Source organism: Perissodus microlepis, chromosome 15, assembly GCF_051167445.1.
Source record: "Perissodus microlepis isolate ML-2025 ecotype Zambia chromosome 15, ASM5116744v1, whole genome shotgun sequence".
In the NCBI taxonomy this organism is placed as follows: domain Eukaryota; kingdom Metazoa; phylum Chordata; class Actinopteri; order Cichliformes; family Cichlidae; genus Perissodus; species Perissodus microlepis.
Genome location: NC_140475.1, coordinates 25,583,059 through 25,606,211, shown reverse-complemented (window position 1 = coordinate 25,606,211; position 23,153 = coordinate 25,583,059). Strand labels below are relative to the sequence as shown.

At 46.2% G+C, this 23,153-nt stretch overlaps 1 protein-coding gene across 5 annotated transcripts in view; it reads left to right on the top strand.

Annotated features, from left to right (window-relative positions):
• Positions 1 to 23,153, top strand: part of kif26aa (kinesin family member 26Aa) — a 52,882-nt gene that overhangs the window by 17,479 nt on the left and 12,250 nt on the right. For 2 of the 5 annotated variants that reach the window (XM_084952625.1, XM_084952624.1), the window contains exons 4-10: positions 1,617 to 1,747; positions 11,261 to 11,453; positions 15,660 to 15,842; positions 19,404 to 19,497; positions 19,582 to 19,844; positions 20,847 to 21,030; positions 22,932 to 23,088. In XM_084952625.1, the coding sequence (XP_084808751.1) occupies positions 1,617 to 1,747; positions 11,261 to 11,453; positions 15,660 to 15,842; positions 19,404 to 19,497; positions 19,582 to 19,844; positions 20,847 to 21,030; positions 22,932 to 23,088 (1,205 nt within the window). Of the gene's footprint in view, positions 1 to 1,616; positions 1,748 to 7,415; positions 9,508 to 11,260; positions 11,454 to 15,659; positions 15,843 to 19,403; positions 19,498 to 19,581; positions 19,845 to 20,846; positions 21,031 to 22,931; positions 23,089 to 23,153 lie in introns of those variants that run through there. The other 3 variants (XM_084952622.1, XM_084952621.1, XM_084952623.1) reach the window with 2 other exon arrangements.

Genomic DNA, 23,153 nt, shown 5'->3' with positions numbered 1-23,153 from the left:
ACGATTCGCCGAGGTCATCATCATCCACGGGGATACGTCCTCACAGTCCCACAGATGACACAATGCACCTCCTCAGACCTGGATCGTTTGTTTCATGGATTCTTGTATAATAAGTCAGACAATCATATTCAGGATTATCTCAGCTCCATGATTGGCATTCAGACTTACGCCTGGGCAGGAGTAAACATGGCCGCCGATCACAGTGTGAGGAGAGGTTGTGATGATGTCATGTCCTTAACACTGCATTTCAGTGGCTGCTTTTCAGCAGGTGTTATTTTAGTAGACCAGGCTTTTATTGTGAAAAGGGTGAACATTGACTTGGTGACGCAGAGAAAGAGAAAGAGAGTCAGAGCTGAGGTGAAGACGATGAAAACGAGTGTCACATGATTTTATGGATTTATCCTGCTCAGCCACATACACACCTGAACACACAACATGCCTCAGAGCCAGTCATATCCCACAGGTCAAAGGTCAACTTCAGCACAGTTACAATAATTCACTCATTAAACCTTCACACAGGTGTGACATGATGACAGTGATGACATAAGCAGAAGGTGAAAGGTCACAGAGCATGTTTTGTTTGTTCTGATGTTTTAAACCTTCGCCGTGTCTGTTCCTCTTCCAAACTTGGATGGAAACCATCACTGCACAGCCGTGAGGCGGTAATCGCAGTGGGCTCTGTGGCCCTCGTGTTTGATTGGTCTCACTCAGGATGGCGTTTTGGCACTGGCTCATCCCGTTGCCGGCTCTCTGTGTAATCCTGTTAGCCAGCCGAGCGTGTCGCAGTCACACAGCTGAAGAGTGGATCTGCCCCAGTGTGCCACTTCCTGTAACTGCGGTAATTCACCATAACTAGGCCACGGATCTGAGGCCAGAGACAGAAGCTGTGCTACTACAGCTGCAAATAGCTGGATGTTTCTGAGATCACACTCATGTGTGGCTCCATTATCCTGGAATGAAAGCACAAAAGGACAAAACAAGCTGCTCTGTATGATGAAATGTAATTATAGCAGCAGACCAGCTGACCGGTCATTAGCCCAGTAGGACTAGCCATTAGCCACGGTGAACTGGAAAATGCCTTCAGTGGTTGAAGCAGCCATGTTTGAGCAGAACAGGAAGTCTGGATGGCAACGATCAGGCTAACGACCTGAGGTAATTAACTAATGATCTCCTCGTCCAGAGCTTCCTCCTCCTGCTGCTGATGAAGCCAGGAGCTAACGGCGCTCATCTGCAATTTCTGATAAATAAAGAGCGTTAAATAAAGGGGAAGTCTGACCTCTGAATAAAAATAATACTGGGATATCAGCATTATTTACTATAAATATTATACTGCTACAAAAATATATTTAAACATAAATATCAAAGTCTGAGTACAGATGTTTCTCTAAAGGTGCAGCATTGACGGCGTCTGACGGCATCGGGATCCTCTGTGAGTTCGTGTCAGTCTGAAGGAGACTGCCTGCTTTTATTAATTATGTAAATTATGAAAAATGTGATGAGTTTTATTAAAAAATAAATGATTTAATTTAAGAACAGAACAAACATCAAAAGGAGACTTCAGGTGATGCTGGATTTCATGTTTTGGCTTAAGACCTGATATTTGTCTCATCTGTCAGGGTCTGACTGCAGATGGAGGTCATCTGACCGTGACGGGTACAGCCCAGAACGTTCCCGTTAAACCAGCAGCCCACAGCGTCAGCACCCAAACCAGCCAGCCGCCGTCTGCCGCTGCCGCCTTCTTGATCAGGTCAGTGAACGCAACATGACAGAGAGACGCAAAGCAGCACATGCTGCACATAGATCAGTGTGGCTAACCAATACTAACGTGCTTTAGACCTGCATTCTGGCCAGCAGGGGGCGACTCCTGTGGTCTGACTGGATGAAGTCTGTGAGCTCAGTGAGTCATCACGACTCTCTGTATGTAAACTGTACGAAATAAACATTACAGCCAATGTAGCTCAGACTGTAGCGATAAAACACGCTCACGCTTCTGTTAATTCACAGAAAACCTGGCTTACTGTGGACAAACCAAAACACTGCTTTATGAGGGAGGTCCTTATCGGCAGGGAAAACTGTGAATCTTATGAAGCTCTCTGGGCTTCATTTGTGTTTGTCCTGTGAGGGAAGCTCATACAGCAGAACCTCATGTGTGGATTCACATGGAGATGCTGCTGCTGTAGGAACGTCTCCCTCAGGGATCAGTGAAAGTGCTCCAGATTCAGATTCTCTCCTTGCAGAATCTAATTGGCAGCTTTTCCGCCTGTCCAAGCTGTCAGAGGTGGTGTTCGGGGTCAGGGGGGCTTTGACTCCGTCTGTCTGCTCGAATCTGGTATTCTGACCCATTCTGGATGTTGAGGGTCACAGAGGGAATGGAGGCGGTGTGACCTCCTGTTCGGACACACAAATGATCTGAAATGTTTTCTAGCCGGCTGTTCAGGGCGCGAACAAAACACTGTCAGAGTGTTTTATTTGTGTTCGTGTTTATTACATACATCGAATCAAAAACGTAGCTATGTTAATGCGGGGATCCCCTCCAACTGTCGACTCCTCGCCGTCTGCTGGTACGACACCTGAGCCTCGGGCTGCTCTCTCCACTCGCTGTTTGCTCACTGCTGCTGCTCAGTCACAGCTGTAGGCTTAGCTCAGCCTGATGCAGCACCTTTACAGCGGTCAGGGCCACCTGATGCTGCTGTGCTGTGAGGAGGTGCTGTCGGAGGTGATGGAGACGCTGTGGACGCGGGGCCAAAGGTTCGGACCGGCGCTGAGCCTGGAGCACAGAGCAGAGCCACACCTCCTGCAGCTTAGACTCACAGTGAAACCCCAAAATAAAGTGAGGATTAGACCCGCTCCCACTATTAGAGTCAAGTTCCCCAAAGTGGATTTCTGGCTCGTGGCCCGAGTTTTTTTATCGACTTCCTGTCCAGAACAGAGCCTCTCCCAAACCGCTCAGACCCAACAGAGCCGCAGCGCTGCAGCAGAGTCTGCCCGGAGAAGGACTGCTGGTTAACTGGCTCCAGTGTCAGTGAAACTCAATCACAGCTGCTGCTGACTTTGAGAAAGTCAGTGAACATGGAGCACAAACTTCTGCTGCTCTCTGTGCAGGGAGAGCCTCGTGAAGACATTCGTGAGTCAGAGCGCAGATAGGTAGAGCTTGTGGTTTAACCAGCGACAGGTCACCTGACGCTGCACGCTGGACAGTTTAAACTTCTCTCCACCTCGACGACGGTGACCTGTCCAGGTCCTCTTTGCTAGTGTGCAGACCTGCCTTTAACACCTGTGGGACTCCACAGACCTGAAGAGTCGCAAGTACAGCCAGAATTCCTGCAGTCATTGAAGTAAACATCTTCCACTTAGGTGAGATTCTGTTATCATGTCCTGTTGGAGGGAATCAGCAGTAACACAGTCCTCAGACACTCTGAGACACGGCTCAGCCTTTGATATATGGATCGTCTCAGGCTTTTATTTCATAGCTCAGCATGTTTGTGAGGAGGACACTCTTTACTCAGTAACTAAGGCAGGCTGAGACTTTAAAATGACCCGTGTCCCTGATCCCTGTACGCATGGAATACAGAGTGACAGAGGAAGTGATGTAAGGAGGTTACACAGAGCAGAGAGTCACCCCTGGGGCTCAGCCGGGAATCAAACCTTCAACCTTGAGAGCAGTGTGTTGATAGAGTGGAAAGCTGAGGAGTAATGTGACCCACATCCAGAGAGAGCTGAGTCCTGAAGGCCTCGCTGAGCCGACCGTGCTGCAGACATGAGTGTGACGGAGGGTTGGTACCTGCTGCTGCCCACCCCAGGACTTCCTGTCCAGACCGCCTCACAGTTTCCTGTCTCATGCCGAAGAATTACCCTTGTGTAACCTCATGTAATCATGAATGTGAAACTGAAAGAAACAGAAGGTGATGATTTCCAGATTTCATAATTTATTATCAACAGAGCTTATAAAACATGTCAAATGTCTAAATTGAGAAACCGTTTGACATGTTTTAAATGTTTCACAGTGCAGCAGCTGCTCTCAGCTCACAGACTGATGTTGAAGACAATGACACTGCCCTCAGATTGAAAACGAGTTCATATTTGATTAAAGATCATATTTTCTGCATTCTACTGTCAATCAATTTATGAACATCCTGACATTTTGCAGGTTCAACATGTGTCCCATCACATGTTGAACTGTGTGAAACAAACAGTGGTTCAGCGGTTCGCATGGAGTGCACGAGACTGTCCGCAGTCCATCCTGATTGTGCCAATTTCATTCCCGTTAAAGTCATCGCTGTCACGACTGTTTGTGATTCTGTGACGGTTGAGCACAAAAGCTCTGCCCACTGTTGTCCCTGTTCCTGCAGCAGATAAAAGACAGAGAACTCAGTTTTCTCTGGAGCGTCTTCCAAATGAGCCACTGCTGCACCTCTTTGGGTTTAAGCCTCAGAGTTTATCTCTCACTGTCAGACAGTCGGACTTCAGCGGCCTGGAGTGCGGGGCGTATGGCAGGAAGATAAAAGCTGGTGGTGCAGAGGTGGAGCTGCTGACGGCAGTCCAGGATAACAAGGGCCGAGATGATGTTGGAGCGGCACTCTGAGGAGAAGCTGGACCGAAGGAGCTTGCACCCACACACTGACAGCAGGGCCCTGGGTCTGACAAACATCTGCCTCAGAGGACATCTGATCACAGAGTCATCAGATGATTCTGGAACAAAGAACATTGAGAAGGACGTCCTCGTGTTCAAACCATGCATCAGACCGAAGGTGGTACCAGGATCACAACGATAATAACACCATAAGACACCTGTTTATGTTAGAATAAAGCCTAAAGTTTGCATTATTAGGGGCGTGGCCTCTGTGACTGACAGGTGGACACAGGCTGCAGCTGCTAGCTTCACCTGAACTGGAGGTCTAGAACGTCTAGAACGTGTTTGAGCCTTTTGAGGCATTTTAATGACATCATGTGACCAAAAATATGGCTGCCACTAGGTTACTGTAGTAATAGAGTGTACAGGAATGCGGAGCTTCAGTTTTAGGGTTTTGATTGGATGTTACTGATTAGCAGTCGGGGGTGATTCATGGTCTTTCAGGTCTAAACAGAGCCACTTTGTGTTATTGGGATTGGTCAGAAGGTGATGTCAATCTAACATGCACACCTGGAGACAGACAGAGAAGATGAAACCAAACAGTCAATAATAAAAAAAAACTGTAAATATGAAGGGTGAGCGGTGGAGCCTCTGAGCTTTTAGCTCCACGCTCTCACAGACGTGGTTCTTTTAATTGTGTCTAATCGTTCAGTGAGTGAACCTAAGACCACAGCTGATCATTACCTGTCTGCAGGTTAACTGTGACAGATGGCCTTGGGCTGCTCCTATCAATTGGCGTCTGCTTCAGAGAATTGATCTGGAAATGGATCTGTGGCTCTGATACCTCTCCTCGCTCTCTGCAGCAATAACACAGCTCTCTCCAGCTCCTCCTCTGATCAATAATCATCTCTCCACTCACATGTTGCTTGTTTTCCTGGGCATGCATTCAAACGTGTCCCCAGAGAGCAGCAGCAGGTAGGAACTACAGTAAAACTGCTGTCAGGCACATTTTGGCAGGTTTGTCTGGCCTGAGACGACCTGAAGGGGAGTTATGATAAATATAATTTCAGAGCAGCTGAGCTCCTGCAGACAGCGCTGAATGAACCTGAGCTCCTCATGCTGCTTTCCTCAGCTCTGATTTGTTCACTTCAGACAGTGAACTCTGTGTACTTTCCTGCTCAGGAAACAGCCAACCAGCTTTGGACCGGAACGGTGTGTCACCACCGTTGGGCTACATTATGGAGAAACCCTCCATAATGTAGCCCAACGGTGGTGACACACCGTTCCGTTACCCCTCTGCCATAAAATGCTGGTGTGGAGTTGCTGTCATCCCGCTGGGCAGACACATGACTTTGTGACCACAATTACCGAGGATTGTCAAACTCTTACCACATGTGCATCTATGATCTACCAGGAGGCTGAGGGGAGCAGTCCTTTTCCCATAGAGAAGGGTCGAAAGGAGGGAGCTGAGGTCTTCCAGGCATGTCCTAGCAGGAGGAGGCCGGGGGCAGAGCCAGGACACGCTCCAGAGATTACATCTCTCTGATGGTTACATACCCACAATCCTTCACTCTCATCGTCGCTTTTTTTTCCATGTCATACTCTGCAAGCTACACATTTTACCTGCAAATGAAGAGTTCCAGTGTGTCTGCACAGGTGTTCGTTCATAAAGCTGGAACAAGGCTCGTGCACGTGTGCATAACATTGTGATGAGATTTGATGAGAAAGAGTTTTAGTGTACACACACACACACAAGCCCGTTCAGCCATCTTAGCGAGGACCTTCATTGACATAATGGTTTCCCTAGCCCTTTAATTAACCATTAAAAATCAATGCCTAACCATAACCCTTACCCTAAACTTAACCATAACCTAATTGTAACCCTGACACTAAAACCACATTTTGAGCCTCAAAAAGGCCTTCAAACTTGTGAGGACCGGCGTGTGTGTCCTCACAAGTGACTGTTGGTTCTCACAATTATAGTAGAATGCAGATTTCGGTCCTCACAAAGATGGCCAGACAGGAACACACACACACACACACACACACACACACACACACACACACACACACACACACACACACACAACTCATTTTCATACGATATTGAGGACATCTCATTGACATTTTACTTTCCCTAGTTACTTACCCTAACCATCAAAAATGAATGCCTTAGGCCTGACACTAAAACTACATTTTGAGCCTCAAAAATGCCATCAAACTCGTGGCGACACGCACTTTGTCCCATAAGTATAGTAGCATGCCAATTTTATGTCCTCACAATGATGTCTAAACATGTACACACACACACACACACATTCTGCCTATGTGCACAGAAGCAGTGTTGGACAACTGGACATCCCATTCACATTAAATTGAAAGGTTTTTTTTCCTTTGTCCTTAAAAAAACCATTTACTTTTTTGTTAATTATTGAAATAGATTAATTTGTGTTGATTGATCAGTGATTGCAGCTCACACACTGAAGTCTCCTGTTTGCTCTCCTTCAGTCAGTCTGTGGTTTCATATCAGTGACCCAGCCTGCAGGTTCTCAGAGAGGTTACACCACACACACTCACACTCACACATACACACATGCTGAGTGTCTTTGAAGTCCAGCAGTGGGGGTGTCTGTCATCTCATGAAGTATTCATGTAGCATATCAAGTGTGTGTGTGTGTGTGTGTGTGTGTGTATGTGTGCGTGTGGTGGGGTGAACAGTAGTTTCACAGCTGCTGTGTGTCGACACACCGAGAAGGCGGGGCAGTGAAAAGAGAGAGGGGGGGGTGAGCGAGGAGAGTGAGGGAAGGTGAGGTGAGCAAGGCAGACGGAACCCACGGACGGAGGGAGGGGAGGAAGAGGAAGAGGAAGGAGGGAGGCTGGAGCTTTGCCAGTGTTTCCCAGCAACAACGGCAGGGAGAGGCAGGAATCCTCCCGCTCTCATTCACTCGTTTATTTCCACCTCTTGTTTCAGTCCTTTATTCCTCCTTTGCTGATGCCACTTCCTTTCATCCCTCTCTCTCTCTCCTGGAGTTAGAGGAGGAGGAGGGAGGTGGGAGGGGTGGAGAGGAGCGGCATTGCGATACTGCAGGAACAGACTGAGGAGCTACTGGAGAGAAGAGAGAGGAGATGAGCAGGAGAGGTGGGAGAAGGAGGGAAGAAAAGAAAGGAGGCGAAATTAAAGAAGTGGAGCTTTGAAAAGGAAGAAATAAGGAGAGAGTAGGAGAGGAGAGATGACGAGAGGAGAGAGGAGGAGAGGTGGAAATAATGAAGAAGGAAAGGTAAAAGAAGAAGGAGAGGAAAGTGAGAGTGTGGAGAATGAGTTGCTGCAGGGTCAGAAAGATGGAAGAATGATTCAGTACGAGGAAAGAGTGGAAGGAAGGAAAGCCGGCTGAGGCTCTTCATTTGGGACCGAGTGAGGCGAGTTCTACAGATTGGCTGCAGGGCGTGAGGACGGAGGGAAGGATGGAGGGATGCACAGCTTTGTGGAGTACACACCATCGCAGGCGGATTGATAGCAATCATAAAATAAAGTGAACTCATCCTCCAGGAGTCTCTGCAGAACTTTGCTCCAACCAATATGAAAATGTCCCATGATCAGATTTGCACTTCCTGTCCGAAACACGGAAAGATGGATTTGGAGTTTAGCCATATGGAACAAACTGAGGGAAACGTGTTGAGATGCCGAGGTGCTGGTTTACAGATGAATACTGTCAGATATTTTTGGATGAATCTCAGCAGTTAGATGTATTTTTGATCAGGAACTCGGCACATGTTGATGAACTTCAGTGAGAAAAACTCTGATCACCTGAACATCACTCAGCAGAGGATGATTGGATTGATGACAGCGAGACGGGGTTGGGAGAGTTTGAGGATATGTTTGGACCTGTGAAGGGAGCAAAGACAGAAGGATGTTCATTCACGCGTGAAATGAATGTGATGTGAGTTATTGCTTTAATGGGAACAATCATGAAAAACCTGAAGCGGTTTTTTGGTTTCCTGTCTTATTTTTGATTGACGGACAGACTGAATCTTTATTGTTTGACAGAAGTGAGTAGGAATAATAATCTGCTGAAAGCTGAACATGGTGATAAATCTGATGTACTCAACTGAATGCTTTAGGATTAACATAAGTTTGGGATCCCTCCGCAGCACTTTGGTAGTTTTAAAGATCTTTTAGGTTCAACCCCTAAACTTCTTTATGGATTTGGTAAAAACCAGATGTTGAAAATGAAAATGAACTCGTTAAAATGTTTAATCCCTCTGAAAGGACAGACATACTGTTGATGTTGTGATTGACGAACCAAGAAACTCTGCGAGTTTAGGAAAAACCATGTTGGACATCATGTTATCATCATTGTCTGGATGCATGGACAGTGTTTTCCTGTTTCAAAAGTAAAATGATTCTTGCTTTAAGGAGCGGTTTATTGGAGTTCAGGGGGGATGGAAAGTCAAACTGGTGGATGAAAAGCCATTTTGTTGGGAGCATGAAAATGAATTAAAGCCTTGGAGAAACCTGTAGAGTTTACGAAACGCTACACTTGTGGATGTTTACTGCTGAATGCAGAAGGAAAACAAAAGAAGAACCTTAAGTGCTTTAAAAGAGAACACATCTGGATAAACATCTGGGTAAACCTGAGACAGTGAAAATGGACTATATGGACCACCATCAGCGTTTTTCCTTGATCAGCTGAGTGTCCGCCGATCATGGGTAGATTTCTGGGTGCGCTTGGTTTGACACTGGATCTATTTTCTGGAGAAGGCTTCATAGGTCAGCCTCGATGATGCGGCCCGGGTGTCCCTCCTTTACAGCTGTGGTTTTAACACTTGGTTTGAATAGATCTGGGTCTTTACAATGGTGAATGAGGACGAGAAGAAGCTTGGTCCCAGTTCCTCTTTAAGATCAAGAAGTTTGAGCAGATAATGGATTGGAAGGAACTGTGAGTAATAATAATAGTGATTTTTAAATCCTATTTCATCTCAGTCCAGCTTCATGTTTGAGGTACTGACAGTTCTGTGGAAGGCAAAAGCCGAGAGCAGTGGAGAGACGTGCTCGCGGTGATAAATGAAGTCCAGATGTAATTGATACTGTAGACGCGTGAAGCATAGAGTGTAAAATAACAGCTTCAACGAGTCTCTGATGTCTCTTCAGCTTCTCCTTCAGGGGCTGTTAAACATATTCCACCCTTTGTCCAATCTATTGCGGTTGCTCACCTGTGGAGTCAGACATCCACTCAGAGAAGATGGAGTCATCCCTAACCCTGTGACATCACTGAAACACCATCATTCGAGCTAACACGTGAAATTGTGTAGATGTAGATCACGTGTCTCAGATCACGGGTGGGTGTGGATGGTGATGGTGTCAGAGCATCAGCACATCTGCATTAGCATTAAAATGTCCTTTAAAGAAGTGTGTCAGCCGCAGAAGGACGTAACCGCCATCACTGCGGATGAGTTCCTGTTAGGTGACGTGCACAGAGAATGTCGGGTATGCCGAGGGTTAGCACAGGTTAATACGTACCTGGTTAAACACAACGATCAGGCTGTGGCTCTCCCACAGTGCGTAAACAGATAAACTGTGTTCAGGTTTACCTGAGCAGATGTGTGGACGATCTGCACGCTCTATGGCGGTACATCACCATGGTTACAACATCTGTGACAGTCACAGAGTGCATCCTCCACCAAGGTCAATAACGTATTTCACGTTTTTAAAGAAAGCGGTGCACCTTAAAGCTTCTTCTTTTACCCATGATCCTCCTCTCCATGAAGGTCATGAACTTCAAAGTTTGAAAGTTTGCTGAGCTTCACATTTTCTTTGTGAAGTAACCGAATGTTAAGCATGCTTTAATGACTCTGAGCCACGGAGCAAGTTCATTAGCATCCTAATGCTGAGCCTAGAGAGAGCTGCATGACTGGGATCAAATAAAAAAATCTGAGTTGATTTTTTGTTTTACTTTGAATTTTCTTGAGGTGAAAATTGGGGGTGAGAGAAGTTTGAAATGTAAAAACAACTTTAGAGCAAAAGCATCAATTCGATAAGATAATCAGGTGACCTGTGTGACTGCCAGCTGTGGTCTCTGCAGTGGGGAACAACCCAAGACCAAAACACAGGTGCCTTCCTTGTGGCCCTGGTCGCTGGTGGCTCTGCTTTCGCAGAGTGCTTTGCTCTCTTGTTGTGATGCAGCGCCGCAGTTTGATGGGAGCGGGACGTTTTTCATCCTCTTTCTTTCTCTGCATGTCCTGCTGTACCTTTGCTCCATCTATCTCCAACCCACCAGGAGATGCTGCTGCTCCACCCTCGGACACACACGGTCACACACAGACATACAGACACACACACACACACACACACACACACACACACACAGACACTCTCTCTCTCTCTCTCTCTCTGGTAAATGTGACGTTGGCAGTGAGTCCTGCCGGTGGTTGGAGGCTATAATGACACGCTCTGTTTTCAGAGTATCTGTCTGGGAGGAGGCACCGGGAGGAAGAGTTTGAGCCTCCTCCTCCTCCCTTCTCTCTCTGCCTGTGTTTGACATGGACCTTAAACTCATCTCTTAATACTCAGTCTCAGATCAGCTCTTCTCTCTCTCTGATCTTATTTTATGTTTTCTTTTATTTCCTGTTAAACGATGTGTTTGGGTGCAGCTCGGTGCTCTCTGACTCTGTTTCTGTGTTTTGTGTCTTCAGGGCGGCTCACAAGCTCAGTCTGTCCCGCAGGAAGAAGTCCCCACCTGGCTCTGCCTCCCCGCCCGGCGAGTCCCCAGAACCGCTGCTTTACACCGGGGGCTTCAGCGGGGCCTTGCAGCTCTCCCCGCCTGCCGTCCCACCATGTCTCCTTCGAGCTGGGTCAAAGGTCAAGGACACGCCGGGGATGGGAAAGGTGAGATGGTGTGGTGTTAGTCTGGATCTGATGGATGTAGCTACTGGGACTTTACCTGCTCAGCTGATGGAGTCGAGCCTTGAAGTCAGCGGTGGGGGTGTAGGGGAGGGGAGGGTACCAGGTCACTGTAAGCTCTAAGGAGCTCAGAAAGAATCAACCACACTTCTTCAGGTTTGGTGAAGATGCTTTACCTCGCTCATGTGGCTATGGGCTGGCTGCAGGGGGACAGTCTCTCAGGAGCCATCGTCCCTCGGCAGGATATCTGCAATCAGCAGGAATCTGTGCTGTAGTCTTAGTCTGGGCTCACACTGCCTGTGTCACATGTTTCTGACAATGGGTTAAACATCTGCTCTCCAGAAGATTAGCCCTGTAACCAGCATTACTCTAAGAAGAGTGTCGTTAGCTCAGAGGCTTTAATGAGCTCTGCAGCCCATTGGGGGCGGTGACAGGCTCGTCTGTGACAGGTTAATGTTTGTTGGCGTTTGGGTGCAGATCAGATGCTTGGCTGTCAGACTGTTGGCGGACGGAGCGATTAGCGTCTGAGCTCAGGTCTCCACCAAATCACCGTAATCACACGATGTCCTCGCTAACCTCTCAGACACAGCTAACTGGTGAGCCAGGTAACTCTGGCGCACCGTTAGCTTGAAGCGTGAGCTCCTCATTTCTGTGCTCTCTCATCTCTGCTGACACAAAGAAGCACCGAACTGAGACTCGCAGACATACATGGTTCACTGACGTGTTTGGGTTTGATGACTCTCCGTCCACGTGAAGCCCTCATCATCCCCCTAAACTCTTCCTATGACTCTGAGAGTCTGCCAGCTGCTGTGACTGCAGCAGTAAGTGTGCCTGAATCCTGAAGAGGAAGCTCTCTGCTGGCATTCAGATGTCAGGTGATGTCTCCTGCAGCAGGTGGGCTCTGTGTGAGGTCCCCACAGGTCAGGGTGTGCTGCTGGCTTCAGAGCCCTGCAGGCACCATGTAGGGACTCCATGTCTCCTCGCTGCAGCTCAGCTTCCTTCATCTCCATCCGCTGGCAGCTGCAGGAGCTCACATCTGCATCCTGCCAATGCAACATGTGGGCGTCGGTTAATGAGGCAAGGACAGAAATGAAAGAGCATTTTAAAGGAGATGCGGTGAAGTTAGGAGGATCATACGTCTCTGCTCCTGCACCTTACACTGAACTAACAGAGTCACTGCCAACACCTACAAACTACTCACAATGCAGCTCATCATTTCATCTTTCTCCTTCTTCTTTCCTTCTGATCTGAACACAAAGTTCTCATTAAGAAAACTGAAGCTGCTCGTATTCTTCTTCTTTTTCTTTAATGGTCTGCACAGTAGATCACCTGCCTCCATCTCCTCCTATCCTAGCATCCACCTCTGCATGTACTTCTTCATCCATGAGCCTTCTCTGCTACTCCATCTCCATCCTCTACCCTCCCTCCTCTGCACATGCTTCTTGATTTGACTTTGTAAGAATTTAGTGACATTAGATGAACTCCTGGAAACAGGAAGAGTCAGAGGGAAGTGTTCACTCTGACTGCCGTCTCTTCTCTCGTTTGCATTCAGCGCTGCGTTCATTCCTCTGAACCTGCAGTTATTCTCTTTAATGTCTTAAAACTTCTCACCATGGCCTCTGGCTGCTCTCTGTGTGGGCGAGAGAGCCTGAGCTGGATTCTGGGTGTAAACACTTCATCGTGAGTGATATCAAACTCTGAGTTCAGACTGAGGTCAGAGCTGTTTCTGTTTGAAGCTCTGCAGTTTGAAAGCAGCCCTTCAGATTTTTGCTATTTGCTATCTTTGCTATCTATTGATGCTGTACCTTTAATCAGAAAATATCACAGCGAGGATCTGACCCAGCCTGCTTCTGCAACACTGCACTGAAACATGCACTTCCTCTGACGTCCAGCAGAGGCAGCAGGAAGTCAGTGCCCACATGTTTACAGCCTGATACACAAACTGTTTGGTCTCTATAAATATGTGTCCCTCTATAACAGCTGTGTTTGAATTATTAGGGGTGTGGCCTCTCTGACTGACAGATGACACAAGTGGTTGTAGCTGCTAGCTTCAGCTAAACTGGACCTCTGTGCTGTGTTTGTGCTGTTGGAGCTTTTTGGAGCATTTTTAATGACATCATACGTCTGCACTAACAGACTGTCCAGGAAGGCGGAGCTTCAGTTTTAGGGTTTTATTTGGATGTTACTGATCAGGTGAAAGAAAAAATGAAGAAAAAATCCTGTAAAAACATTTGTGATTGAACATAAATGTGCCGAGTAGGGCTGGGTATCGTCACTGATTTCTAGAATTGATTCCGATTCACAAGGTCCCGATTTGATTTGATCCATGATTCAATTCGATTTGATTTGAATTGGGGAAATTTGCCTCAGACACACAGAAATATTATAATTCTGCTCATTTATCAGTACATATCCATATTTTTATATCTTTAAAAAGAAAACTGACATTTGTGTAAGCATCACAGCAAATGCTTTTGTGTCAAAGTAACAAAGCGAAAACACAGAAAAACATGAAGGAGAATTTCCTGACCTGTCTTTTTATAGCAGATAACCACCTTAAAAATATTCTGCAGTAAAACAAAAACAGAAGAAAACCATTAATCTACATATGAACATTACCTCATGCTGCTGAAGTGAAAGCAAAGTTACAGAGGTTTAATTAGAGACACAGCTAAGTGTTTTGCAATATCACATAATTTTAAAAAGTTTACATTTCTTCAGTATTGAACAAAAGAAATGGGGCTTTCTTGTCACAAGTCAGTTAAATTTAAAAAAAAAAAAACAGCGGCCGACAGCGCTGTACATAACAGTAGACTTGTGCGTAATAAGCAAGCAAATAATGCAGAAAACAGATTTTTAGATGGGAAAGTGTTTTTGAAGTGCACTGAGAGAGAGAGAGCTGTGCATGAAGTGTCATTTTACCGTGGTGGAAGCAAAACAGCAAAAGAGAGAATTCATGACGATGTTTATGTGAAGCGAAATGTGAAGTGAAATGTGAAGCGTAGTTTGGATCTTCTTTTTCTGCTGGTTCAGTCAAATTTGGTTGGAGAGAGACATAGCCTACAGCTTAATAATCTAGCGCAAAAAAAGACGTAAACACAATGCACAGACCCGCTGACACATCCGAATCTGTGAGCTGTCGGCTTTCAGCCCTGACAGCGTGTCCGTGTACATGCAGTCGGGCAAGAAAGCCGACATCTCACAAATTCTGATCCGACGGCGGGTCCGGCTTTGTGTTTAGGTCTTTGTGCAGAATCCGTGTACCTGCTCTCATTTACGTTTTTAGCTGTTTGGTCGTTGTCAAAATTTTGTGAGGTTTAACCTGAGATTCTGGCATTTCGGGCATAATAAATTTATATTTAAATTTATATTCATTCAAGATTTTAATGAATCGATATTGCGTTATTCAAGATAGAATCGATTTTAATCTGAAAATCAATAATCAAAACCCACCCCTAGTGCCGAGTGACTGGAACACATAAAATTAGCTGTGACTGGATCAGATGGCGACTTTCAAGCTGCTTCCTGTCTGTATCCGTGGTGACAGAGGAGCTAGCTCGCAGAGACTCGTCGTTTAAAAACTGCTCCGTCTCATTATTGGCTGTAAACTCGAACTCCTCGCCACCAGCTCAGCAGCTCTATGACAGCACAATAAAACCCTTCAGAAGGCTGAGGGACACGGGCTGTTGAAGGTCAAAGGTCAGGAAAGCAGTGTGACTCCCTGCTCAGTCCAGCTCTGATTACAGTCTAAAATGTCATCCTGGAATACCTGAAGAAGAGCTCAGGACGTCTCTGCAGGCTTTACGGCTGATTCTGAGCTTCTTTCAGCACAAACAGTTGATGGTGTGTATCAGGTGATCTGAGTCAGGTGATCTAACGCAAACTCAGTGAAAACCACACGGAAAACAAAACTAAACAGCAGGTAGAAAGAATCAAATCAAAGTTTAACTAAACAAAGTCAAAGAAGCACAGTTTCCTTCCAACTCTGTGTCAATATCTCTGAACGCTAGTACCCAAGATAACGAACGGCTGCAGGCGAAGCAAACGTGGCCACAGTCAGGCCAAGCATCTATCACTATCTGAGCACCTCTGGCTTAGTTTAGCATTTCATGATGCAACTCCATTGTCCAGCCAGAGACTTGATGAACGCAGCAGTCTTCTCTGTGCTTCATGCTTCCTGTCTGTCCTCAGGTCAGAGTCATGGTCCGGATCTGCTCAGTCCAGGATGAGTCCTCGGAGTCCATGTCCTTCCTGAAGGTCGACGGCAGGAAGAAGCAGCTCACGCTGTGCGAGACGTCGGCCCAGAGACGGTCCTCAGCCTCAGCGCCAAAGACCTTCACCTTTGATGCCATCTTCGCGCAGGACGCCTCCCAGGTGAGTTCTCCAGCATCAGGAACTTTACCATATCTTCTTCCGGGCATTAGTGTGGGTAACGTTACAGCTGATAATTTAGCTGCACAGACCTGCTGCTGGTGACGCAGAATGAACAGTTTAAAGTGAAACTTTCAGAGTTTTCTGAATAAAAATCTAAATTCAGGGCACGCACGAAGGTTTGAGCTCTTCATCAGCAACGTGTCAGCATGCTGTTTACCCACAAAGAGCAATGACAGCAGCAGACAGATCACAGCGCTCTGTGTGTGTGTGTGTGTGAGTGTCAGTGCAGAATGTTTGTATCTGTGATGTGACATAAACCTGCAGATAGATTCATAAAAACATGTTTATGATGTTCAGTTTTCAGCTCCTCCAAACAAACAACATGGCACTCAGCATCATCGTGCCTGCTGGGCTGCAGATCTTCTCTCTTTTTAGACACCTGACTACATCGGTGATATAATGGTTTCATGTTTAACACGAGTTTTATGGGAGAATTAGAGAAAACACCTGGATCAGTGTGGAGTCCACACTCAGGTGTCTGACTGCTGGACAAAGTGCACCAATAAGAGACTTCCCTCATTCTTATTCATTTCAGTTTTATGTATATAGCACTAGATCACACCAACAGTTTCCTCAACAGTCAATCGTTGCTGTGAAAGTCACTTATGTGCATTGAAGGACATATCCTGGTCAAAAATGACTCCAAGGTTCATCACAGTGTTACTGCAGGTCAAGGTAATGCCATCCACTGTAAGAATCTGGTTAGATACCATATTTCTAAGATTTTCAGGGCCGAGTACAATAACCTCAGTTTTATCTGCATCTAGAAGCAGAAAATCCAGAAAATCCTGGTCATCCAGGTCTTTATGTCTTTAAGACATTCCTGCAGTTTAACAAATCGATGTGTGTTATCTGGCTTCATGGATAGATAAAGTTGGGTGTCATCTGCATAACAGTGACAGTGTATGCTTTGTCTTCTGACAATGGTGCCTAAGGGAAGCATTTATAATGTAAACAGAAATGATAATAGCACTGAACCCTGTGGAACTCCATAATTAACCTTGTGTGTGAAGAGGACTCTCCATTTACATGAACAAATTGGAGTCTATTAGATAGATACTCTATTAGATATTAGAGATTAGATGAAACTGTATTAATCCCTCGGGTGGGTTCCTCCGGGAAATTCAGTGTCCAGTAGCAAGTAGCACAGCACCAGCAGAAGTTGCATGTTACAGATACAATAAAGGGGAATGAGAGTAAGGATATGAGCATAAATATACCATATAAACACACATATAAATACAGAATATATAATAGAGATAAATAGGAATACAACTGGATTGCACATTTGAGTGAGTCTATTGCACAGTGATTATTGCACAGTCGTATGTAAGAAAAAAAAATACTGCAAATATTGCACAGTGAAAAAAAGCACTACAGCTCAGCTGTTTCCTGTCATCCTTTGTCCTCCTGTCTCCCCTCCCTTTCCCTTCCAACGAGGAGTTAAACAGTTTGATGGCATGTGGGACAAAGGAGTTTTTAAGTCTGTTGGTTCTTTACTTTGGGAGAAGCAACCTGTCACTGAATAGGCTCCTCTGATTATTTATGACCGTGTGCAGAGGATGCCCAGCATTGTCCATAATGTCCAGCAGTTTCTTTAATGTCCTTTTCTCTGCCACTGTCACCAGAGTGTCCAGCTTCATGCCAACCACAGAGCCAGCATTCCTGATTAGTTTTTCCAGCCTGGATTAGTTCTTTTTTGCTGTGCTGCTCCTCCAGCACACCACAGCATAGAACAGTACACCAGCAACCACCGTCTGGTAAAACATCCCCAGGAGCTTCCTGCAGATGTTAAAAGACCTCAGCTTGTTGTCGACCCAGAGCCCGAGGTACTTGTAAATGGTAAATGGACTGATTCTTAGATAGCGCTTTTCTACTCTCCCGGAGTACTCAAAGCACTGTATACAACATGCCTCATTTACCCATTCACATACATACATACAAGCACTTCTAAACTCAAGTGCAAAGTAATAAACATTAACACTCCAATGAACGCATCGGAGGGCAACTTGGGGTTAGTATCTTGCCCAAGGCATGCAGACTGGGGAAGCCAAGGATCGAACCACCAACCTTCCAATTAGTAGCCAATCTGCTCTACCACCTGACCCACAGCCACCTTGTATGTATTGACCACCTCCACCTCTTCTCCCTCTATCTGAACTGGCAGTGGACCTGGTCTGGACATCCCGAAGTCCACAACCAGTTCCTTGGTCTTTGAGGTGTTGAGTTGCAGGTGGTTTGTGTGACTCCGTCTGACAAAGTTGCTCACCAGACTCCTGTACTCCTCTTCCTGATCATCCCAGGTACACCCCATGATGGCCGTGTCGTCTGCACACTTGAATATGGCATAACTCAGAGTTGTAGCAGAAGTCAGAGGTGTACAGGGTGAAGAGAAGAGGGGACAGCACAGTTCCCTGTGGTGCCCCTGTGCTACTGACCACAGTGTCAGACGTGATGTCCTTCAGCCTGACATACTGTGGTCTGTCAGTGAGGTAGTTGGAGTTCCAAGCGACCAGGCAGGGGTCCACCTGCATCCTGTTCACTTTCTCCTGGAGCAGACAGGGCCAGATTGTATTTAAGGCACTAGAAAAGTCAAGATACTCAAACTCCATCAAAGTAATTAAGTAATAGATATACAACAACTGTTTTTGGTTTGTTTGTTTTTATCAGAACTCTTCCTGTAATTCTACACGTTTATGTATTCCTGCTGATGATTTCTTTCGTTTACTGAGCTGTCTCTTTTTTTACCTCCTAAATCACCATGGTAATGAACGCTGAACACTCATTTGGTTTAAAATCATCTGGAAGCACTAGATTTTTACAAATTCTCTTATTTACATCTTGCTTTCAGTGTGATATGAATGTTATATGTGCAGCCATCACCTTAGAAACAAACAGCAGCACTGAGCGTACCCAGACACATCATTCACTGCCATTCATATCTTGAATTTACTGCTGTGTGACACAAATCACCAGATTAACCAGTTTCTGCCACTTTTATCTTTAAGACTATTTTACTGTTAGATTTTATCATCGTCTCATCTGATATTGTCTCTGATTGGAGAAGGTGGAGCTCACAGGGAGCAGAGAGCCACAACAGAGAAAGTTTGATAACCACAGTGATGAGACCCATGATCTCTGACTGAGGTTTAGTTGAGTTAGCTAACTCAGAGGAAGCCTGGATATGTTGAACTTCCTTTGTAGGACACCCCTCAGGTGTGTAAGCTCAGCTTTAAAGTCAAGGCATCCACATGGGGAAGGATTCACTTTGTCACTCACAGCTGATCCTAAGTGACTTTTCCTGCTCTGGTTACCTGCAGCAGGTCACATACCTGCCATGCTGTTACTGGCATGTCAGCAGCGGGCTTCGGTACACCAAGTGCTCCAACATCTCTGACCTAAAGCTTGTCATAAATACTGTACTGTGTTTATTATTATGTATGTATGAGGCGCTGTGACAGTGGCAGCGCTCTAAGGTGATCGCTGGCTTCTCTCTTCTAGGCTGAAGTGTGTTCAGGAACGGTGACAGAGGTCATCCAGTCGGTGGTGAATGGCGCGGACGGCTGCATCTTCTGCTTCGGGCATGCTCACCTGGGTAACCACATGATACGCCACCCACACACACAAAGACATAATTCTGAAAAGTCACATGATTGTTGAGTTGACCCTGCCTCCACAGGTAAGACGTACACCATGATTGGTCGGGACTGCTCCACCCAGAGCCTGGGTGTGGCTCCAACGGCGATCTCCTGGCTGTTCAAGGTGATCGAGGACCGGAAGGAAAAGTCCGGAGCTTGTTTCTCAGTCAGAGTGTCGGCCGTGGAGATCTCCGGCCATGAGGAGACGCTCACCGACCTCTTGGCCGAACTGGCGGCGGCAGGGCACCAGGAGGCACCAGGCCCTGCCGTGTTGCTGAGAGAAGATCCCATCTGTGGATCCCAGGTACAGGAAACAACTCGCACTTTGAACACTTTTTAACCAATCACACAAACTGGCCTCTGATATAAACCGAGGACTGTGATTAGATGATATATAACTAATGATTACAGCTCAACATGATATCCAATATGTTCATCCAGTCATCCGGGCCACTCATGCCGTTCCCTTTCCAAAAAACCTCGCCATCTCCTCTCTTTAGTCCTTTCCTTCTCTTTGTCTGTCCCTGACCTACTCACTGAACTCCTGTTCACTCTAGAGACTTCTTCACTGTTGACATCTGTCCAATTAGTCCTGACCTTCCTCCTCCTACTCGTTCAGTTTGTTTTATCTCCCCGGGCTCCTTCTATCTGCGCTCACTTTAATTTTCTTTCTCTTTTTCTCCTCTCATGCAGACATCCTTCCTTTTTTTTCCTTTATCAAACCTCATTCTGTCTTACTTTAACTTTTATCTCGTTCATTTTCTCTCTAAGAATAAAGAAGGATTTCTACTTTGAGCCAGAAGAACATCACAGAGCTGCAGATGGCAGGAAAATGATCACACTCTGGTTTCTGTGCTGCAGAATGATTTAAAGTTTTGTTTCAGTCCGAGCCTGACTAATATGGGGTAAACTCATGGCGGTGTCTGCGCCTGATTGCAAGATGCCTATGTGTTTTAATCGTGCCTGATGTTAAACTGAGTCAGGAGAAAGACATCAATATTGGATAAATACAGCTTCCATCAGGGTCATAGCTCAGTGAAATCTGAATGTGAATCCATCCATCCTCTTCCCCCTGTCCTGTGGTAGCTCACAGACTCTGTGTATATATAAATCTAAGTTGGCTTTATATGAACAGAGAAGAAGAGCTCTTTCTTACTGCAGGACCTTCATCATGTACACCTGCAGGCAGAAGCTGAAAACATGGACTTTCATGCTAGCCCGCAGCATTTCACCATGAAGCATGCCTCTGTTCTGTGCAGCCACCTCAGTCCCAGCTTATCTGCATCTCATTAGCTCTTTCTATCAGCTGCAGAACCAGATGGAGCTTCGGGCGAGCAGTGCTGAGCGAGCAGCATCCTTCCTGGACGCCGCCCTGGCAGCGAGGAAGAGAAACCGAATGCCGAACAACCAGGAAGTCCGAAGGAACTCCCACTTCCTGTTTACCCTGCACCTCTACCAGGAGAGGCTGGACAAGAGCAACAAGGCAGCCAGTGAGTGTGTGCGTGGTCGTAACTGATATTTTGCCAGAATTATTAAAAGTTGCTGTGACGTTAAAACTCTACTCATATTTGTGGACCAGTTTCTCAGCTTCTTCCTCTTTTCAGTATGTTTGTTATCAGGAAGCAGAACCTCAAGCAATAAAACCTAAACCCTTTAAAATTCACACTTGAGATCACTGAGGGAACTGATAGTATATCAGGAACATACACCTCACTCGTCTGACACCTGTTGGTTTGTGTACTCCACGTTTTGAAGGCTGAGACTAACCAAAGAGAACACTGATGGCAGGTTAAGCAGATACATGATGGACTAATGCTCTACATCAGCAGTCCCCAACCCCCGGGCCTCGGACCGGTACCGGTCCGTGAGTCGTTTGGTACCGGGCCGCGAGAGTTGAGGCTCAGGTGTGAAATGTATAGTTTTCAGGGTTTTTATTGGTTTTCAGCGTTATTTTGTTATCGTTTTTATCGTTTACTCGGTTTTCCTGGGTCTTTTCACGTGTGTTATGAATAAATTTTCTTTTTTTTGGTACCGGTACTAGTTTTATTTTGTTGTATTTATCCGCGACACATTTAAGGCCAGTCCATGAAAATATTGTCGGGCATAAACCGGTCCGTGGCGCAAAAAAGGTTGGGGACCGCTGCTCTACATGGTTCACTTCTGACACGGTGTCAGACAAGTAACTGGACATGCTCCGATGAAATGGCTGAGAGATTCAGGCTGGGTGGAGCTCTCTGAGTTTGTGCCTCCATGGTTAGCATTAGCATTGTGCTTGGTCTCCCTTCCTGTTGAGATGTTCACAGACGTTTCTGAAGGTGAAGGCAAGGTTGCAATTCATTCCATACAAACTGTGGATCTGGGAAAAAGCAGGGCGCTTTGAAGAGAAACTGGTACTCAGCATGTCATTGAAAACCCTAAATGAAGTCTGAAAGGCTTATTTGGTTCAGCTGAAGCGAGATGTGATAATCCTTAAACCTCCCAGCAGTACACAGACCTGCACACACGCTCCAGCTGCAGACTCATCAGCAAGGACTTGGAGCAGCAGCAGGTTAGAGGCTCTGACCCCGGGACAAGAATAAAAGCCCCCATTAGCGACCATGCAGCTGTGAAATTTGGCAGCTCAGTTAGCCGTTAGCTCTTTTTTTCCACACTCCAAACATGTAGCTGCTAATTAGCTTGGTGTTGAATTGCTAACATGCTCAACAGGAGCGTTTACAAGCAGAGCAGCTACACTAACGCTGCCTCCACCCACGTCTACCTGTCAGCAGAGCCGCTTCCTCCGTTATTGGGCTTTTATGCTGGAATAAATCTGCATGGCTAACGAGCCCTGATGGCTTGGCATCCTGCAGTGTTTATAGAGCTGTGGAAAAGCATCCACTCAGTGGCGCTCAGCACTTTCTAAATCTTGCTGATGTGGCCGGTTAATGGTTCTCGCCATCATTACTCTGAATTAATGAAATGAGCAGGCAGTTAAACTGAGCGGATCAGACTGATACTGAAGCTTAGCGGGATGCAGTTGGGACGTGTTCAGATGAAGCTTCTTTAACATTTGCACATGCATGCAGGCGTATATATGTTTCTACATTTGGTTAGTAATGTATTGGAGCCATGATCTGATGACTTGAGATTTGCTGCAGGACTTTACTTCAGCTTGCACACAGCCCACAGGCATTTTACATGATTCCTATCATTCACAGATAAGGAAGAGGTGTCTTTACCCTAACGGCTGCTTGGTTCCTGATAAATGATTCAAAGCAGCCAATAAGTTATTACCAAAGCTATTGATTATGTTTCTGTCTATAGACTAATGAATAGATTGTTGTCTCAGAACTAATGAGCAGTTAAGCAGGCAGTGTCATACACTATAAAGCCCTCCCAATCTGCATGGCAGTGTCTGGTCGGAGTCGCCTTCACCTCCTGGATTTGGGCAGCTGCGAGACGGACATCAGCAGGACCCGAGAGGGGGGCGGGGGTCAGTGTCTGTCGCTCTCAGCGCTGGGAAATGTCATCCTCGCCCTTGCCAATGGAGCCAAGCACGTTCCCTACAGGTACGGGCATTTTGATGAGCTCATTGGGGTCAAAGGTCACAGCAGCCAAACAACAGATGGACCAA